The 6,000-nt window shown below is 43.7% G+C and overlaps 1 protein-coding gene across 2 annotated transcripts in view; it reads left to right on the top strand.

Annotated features, from left to right (window-relative positions):
* Nucleotides 1-334: 334 nt before the first annotated feature.
* TRAPPC8 (trafficking protein particle complex subunit 8) overlaps nucleotides 335-6,000 on the top strand; it is a gene marked incomplete at both ends in the record, with an annotated part of 90,348 nt that continues 84,682 nt past the window's right edge. For both annotated transcript variants that reach the window (XM_079717447.1, XM_079717446.1), the window contains one exon: nucleotides 335-491. In XM_079717447.1, coding sequence (XP_079573573.1) covers nucleotides 335-491 — 157 coding nt within the window. The remainder of the gene's footprint in view (nucleotides 492-6,000) is intronic.

Below are 6,000 nucleotides of genomic sequence, written 5' to 3'. Positions count from 1 at the left end.
TCAACATGGCGGTTCCTGTCGGGCGGCGATCAACGCTTTGCCGTCGGGAGGATTAACTGGCGATTGTTGGCGTCTCCACCTATCAGGGTGGAATGCAAGGACGCCGGGGCGAGCGCTGAGGAGCGGCGGTGACGGAGAGGGGTCGGTGGCGGGTGCCCCGGGAGCCGAGGCGGCGGCGTCTGTTCTGTTGGTCTCAAGACTTCAGTGTCGGGCCCCGCCCGGCCGAGCCGGGCCGGGCCAGGCCGGCGGGCGGCGGCAGTAGCTGCTGCAGCCGCAGGATCAGCCTCTGAGAGTGGGCAGGAGGGCGGGCGCCGCTGCTGCCTCTGCCGCGGTGATGGCCCAGTGTGTACAATCAGTGCAGGAGCTCATCCCGGACTCCTTCGTCCCCTGTGTCGCCGCGCTGTGTAGCGACGAAGCCGAGCGGCTCACTCGTCTCAATCACCTTAGCTTCGCGGAGTTGCTTAAGCCCTTCTCTCGCCTCACTTCTGAGGGTATGTGGTCTCCCCTTTTCACTGAGCTCCCGCAAATCTGGAGCCGGGAGAGGGAAGTTGGGGGCGGGCAGGGAAGAGAAGGGCGGTGTTTACATTCCGGAGCCGGTAGAGTGGCGTTGGGCTGGGGCCCCGCGGTGTCTCCGGTGGCCGCAGGAGGAGGGGCCGTGAGGTGGTCAGGACATCATGGTCCTAACCTCCAGTTTTTCTAGGCACTTCCCCGACAAGCCAGACTGTTAGGTAATTAAAAATGTGAGCCCCAGAGAAGGGCATTGAGACTGTTCTCAGCTGCCACAGGGAGGGAATTAGGAAGTTGCAAAGCAGAGCAGGGTAAGAAGATGCTCCCTGTTAGACCGATTAGGTCTTAGGGGAAGACGACGAATCATTTTTCCCTGGGAGTTAAACCGGGCTTTCAAAGTTGTCTTGAGTATTATATTCTATGCAGTGAGGTGCATCCCCTTCAAGAGTTCTGTTCAGTTATTTTACTTTTTTCTTTTGAGAATCCAAACATTTCCTTAGGTATCCAGTATTTTACTTAATCTCTCAAGAAAATAAAAAGAATTATAAAATTAATGAAACTTGCAGCAGCCTTTTTTTGCCTAATAGACGAGGAAGTAAGGACAAGTTGTAGTTAATTTAATCGAGATAGTTGGAGTTATGATTTATAGGGATGGAAAAGTCCTGAATTTTTTTTTCAGTTAAAAGTTTAATCAACGGGAGAAATATCTTTTATAGAAGACCTGCCTGTTTTCTCCAGCTTTAGATTCTTTATTAGGGAAAAGTAAGTGTAATAATAGTCAAGTGTGGTTTAACCAGTATCTTTACCTGTACTTTGCAAACAGAACATAGCAAAGTATAGGTAAAGTTCTGTGTTAAGAACTTAAAAATAAAAAGGTTCTATAATAAAGCTGTGTCAAGCCAACGACCATGTTTATTTGATTATGACTTCACACAAAAAAATACTGCGCCATAAATTTATTTATTTACATGCCACACGTGTGTATTCTTGGGGAGAATATCTCCATTATAAGTTTGCTTTTGTATTTATTATTTTTTAAAAATAAATTTATTTATTTATTTTTGGCTGTGTTGGGTCTTCGTTGCTGTGCGCGGGCTTTCTCTAGTTGCGGCGAGCAGGGCCTACTCTTTGTTGCGGTGCGCGGGCTTCTCATTGCGGTGGCTTCTCTTGTAGAGCATGGGCTCTAGGCGTGCGGGCTTCAGTAGTTGTGTCTCGTGGGTTCAGTAGTTGTGGCTCACGGGCTCTAGAGCGCAGGCTCAGTGGTTGTGGCCCACGCACTTAGTTGTTCCGCGGCATATGGGATCTTCCCGAGCCAGGGCTTGAACCCGTGTCCCTTGCATTGGCAGGCGGATTCTTAACCACTGCGCCACCAGGGAAGCCCTCACTTTTGTATTTAAAGGAGAGAGAGAGAGAGAGAGAGAGAGAGGAGCGCGCGAGCGAGCGAGCTATCCAAAAAAGCAAAGATTGGGAACTCTTGGATTTTCTTCAGAATGTACTTTAGCCATCCATCTCATCTCCTCCAGTATTGTCCTAAGTCAATAAAAACAACAAAGCGTGCTACATTCTTAAATTCTTAAAAGACAAAGCAGTGCGTTTGATTTTGAGCTGTGTGCTCTTTCCTGCTTTGTTAATAAAGAATAATAATGCTAACACCTATACCTACTTACGTAGCATTTGTCTTTGAGTTCTCCTTGAGTCCTAGGAGGTAGATACCGTTAATACCATTTTAAATTTGAGGACGTTGAGTCCCAGAGATGTTAACTTGTCCAGTCTTACAGGTGGGAAAGATTTAAAAACAGGCAATTTGATTCAAGACAAGGTGTCCTTAATCCAGTCATCTTATCTGCTGGTAATATTTAGAATCACCTATTCACACAAGGGAGCAGTGCTGTCCAGTAGTAACATAATGTGAATCACATGTATAACTTTTATTTAGTAGTCACATTTAAAAAGGTGAAGAGAAATGGGTGAAAGCAGTTTAAGTAATATCTTTTTTAACGCAGTATTTCCAAAATGTTGCCATTTCAACATGTAAATATACAAAAATCTTAATGAGATATTTTTCATTTTTTTATTGCTAAGTCTTTGAAACTTGGTGTGCATTTTACACTTATATTACATCTCAGTTTGGACTAGATATGTTTCAAGTACTCAGTAGACACATGTAGATGGTGCCTCCTGTATTGGACAGTGCAGTGAATAGAGGCTGAAATCAGTACTCTGCTTTCCTTGTGTAGACTGCAAAAGATTTAGGGAAGGGGTATAATGAGTTGGACTTTAATAGGTAGACAGTTGGTGGAAAAGAAGAGGGTGGGCATTCCCTGTCGAGGACAGGGATGAGGTTAGAATGGTATGGGCAAAGGTATAAATTATGATTGAGTGGTTGGGGGGGAACAGTGGGAAAAGTCCCTATTGAGTACAGGATAGTAAGGGAAAATGCCTAGATAAGGAAGGATCTTGAATTCTAGGAAAGGAATTTTTGATTTCATATCTAATGGTAAATATGTGGCACTCACAGATTTCTTAAGCAAGGGTATGGAGTTTTGGGGGAGTTGGTGTGGTTTATAGGCAATTGAGTTTTTTTTTTTAATAAAGTTTTGTGTGCTACGTAAAAACAAAAGATATCATTATTTTATTTTTCAAAATATTTTCTGTAGTACACCAGTTGTATGTTTCCTGGAAAAATTTTGTGGTCAAAGAAGTTTGCTTAATATAGCACGTGTTTGGGAGAATTAGTGTCCTTCAGCATATGGAGAGTTCTGGGAACACCTGCTGTAAAGAGACCTTTTAAAAACTTAATCCAGTATTTCCCAAATTTATTTGAACATGGAGTTGATTTTTCAGATAACTATCTTGAGCAACCAGTACTCCATGGGCAGCACATACTGGGGAATGTTGCTTCATAGTACAGTATTCAAGAAACTATATTTATATGGTAGTCTATAAAAGTAAGGTAATGGTAGAGCTGAATTTCACCCCGAAATTGAGATGTTATATGATACATAACATCACCTTTTGTGACATTATAATCTTAATGAAGCCTTAATATAATTATTTAATTCTGAACCTTTGGATTTTTTGTGTGTGATTTAAGAGCATTTCTGAGTCATTCTTAGCTTTTGCCTTTCTCTTTATTAAGTTGGTTTTGTGCTACTCCAGTGTATTACTTAACTATTGTTGTGTAACAAATTATTCCAAAACTTAGCACCTTAAAACAAAAGCATTTATTATCTCTCAGTTTCTCAGGAATCTGGGAGTGGTTTAGCTGGACAGTTCTCTCTTGAGGTTACAGTGGAGCTGTTAGCAGGAGCTGTGGTCATCTAGGGCTGGAGGATCCGTTTCCAAGCTCACTCATATGGTTGTTGGCAAGTCACACTTCCTCACTGGATGCTGGCCTGAGACCTCAATTCTCTGCCATGTGGGCTTCTCCATAGGTTCCCTGAGTGTCCCCATGACATAGCAGTTAGCTTATCCCGGAGGGAATGATCAGAACCCAAGATGGAGGCTGAACCCTTTTTAAAAAAAAAAATTTTATTTATTTATTTATTTATTTATTTATGGCTGCGTTGGGTCTTTGTTGCTGCATGCGGGCTTTCTTTTTTTTTTTTTTTTTTTTTTTTTTTTTTTTTTTTTTTGCATTACATGGGCTTCTCACTGCTGTGGCCTCTCCCGTTGCGGAGCACAGGCTCTGGACGCGCAGGCCCAGCAGCCATGGCTCACGGGCCTAGCCGCTCCGCGGCATGTGGGATCTTCCCAGACCGGGGCACGAACCCGTGTCCCCTGCATCGGCAGGCGGACTCTCAACCACTGCGCCACCAGGGAAGCCCCGGGCTTTCTTTAGTTGGGTCGAGGGGGGCTACTCTTCGTTGCGGTGCACGGGCTTCTCATTGCGGTGGCTTCTCTTATTGTGGAGCACGGGCTCTAGGCATGTGGTCTTCAGTAGTTGTGGCACGTGGGCTCAGTAGTTGTGGCTTGCAGGCTCTAGAGCGCAGGCTCTGTAGTTGTGGCGCATGGGCTTAGTTGCTCTGTGGCATGTGGGATCCTCCCGGGCCAAGGTTCGAACCCGTGTCCCCTGCACTGGTAGGCGGATTCTTAACCACCGTGCCACCAGGGAAGCCCTGAACTCTTACAACCTTATCTCAGAAGTAGTATACCATTGTTTTTGCTGTGTTCCATTGGTCACACATACCAGTCCTGGGATGTGGGAGGGGACTCCACCAGAGTATATACCAGGAAATAACCGGGATCATTGGGTGCCATTTCAGAGTCTGGCTGCCACACATAATAACTCATTTCTGGATTATTAGTAAGATTACCCAATAACTAATAACGTAATAACTGGTTAACCCGTTCTGAATATAGGGCTCAACTAGGATAACCTTTTTGTGTTAACACTTACGGATACTAGAGTCAATTTAAAATTTCAAAAGAGGTTTAATACACACATGGCTACTTATGTTGTTTGACAATTACGGATCAACCCTTCAAGGAAACTACTTGTATAGTACGTACTAAAAATATCAGAAATGTACCATAGTATTTTTGTGTTTTTTGGTCTCTGTTTCATAGTTAGACCAGCTGAGAAGTTTCATTAGGGAGAGAGGCCTGCATATGTTTATTTAAATAATTTAGAAAACAAACAATTACAGATGGATGCAGAGAATACAAGAAACATCCAGGTCCTCATTACCTAGAGCCAATGAATCTTGTCATATTTGCTTTGTATCTTTTCCTTTCCTTTAAAAGGAAACATTATAGATAGAGTTGAATTCACCTTTTTACCCTTCCTCAGTTCCATTTCTTTCCTTCTTTCATCATAGGTAATCATTATAATGGAATTTGCGTGTATACTTTCTGTACATATATTTAGTTTTGCAATACAAGTACACATATTCATGCCACGTGTATTTTAAAAAGATTTTTGTCTTATGTTTTTTAATTAAAGATTTAGAAGTCAACAGAACACACAGGAAATTTAGGAAGACAGTTTTTTTTTTTTTTTTTTTTTTTGTGGTACGCAGGCCTCTCACTGTTGTGGTCTCTCCCGTTGCGGAGCACAGGCTCCGGACGCGCAGGCTCAGCGGCCATGGCTTACGGGCCTAGCCTCTTTGCAGCATGTGGGATCTTCCCGGACCGGGGCACGAACCCGCGTCCCCTGCACGGGCAGGCGGACTCTCAACCACTGCGCCACCAGGGAAGCCCAATACAGTGGACTGCTTCTTATAGTACCATGGCAACTAATCATCTTGTCTTATTATATTTATGAGAAAAAAAATGCTCACATTTCCTTCTGTGCACCGTGGACACTGTCTTGCTACCGTCGCCTGAGAACCTGTTCCTTGGCCTTGAAGCCCTGAACCAGTGGTTATAAATCCCATAGACTGAGCCAAGGCAGAGAGGAGGCAGGAGGTATTGGGTTAGGAGAAGGGATCTGGGCATTATTTTTTTCTTTCTTTCTTTTTCATAGACTTTATTTGTTAGAGCAGTTTTAGG

Source organism: Hyperoodon ampullatus (genome assembly GCF_949752795.1).
Source record: "Hyperoodon ampullatus genome assembly, chromosome: 13".
NCBI classification, from domain to species: Eukaryota; Metazoa; Chordata; class Mammalia; order Artiodactyla; family Ziphiidae; genus Hyperoodon; species Hyperoodon ampullatus.
This window is presented reverse-complemented; position numbering and strand designations above follow the sequence as displayed.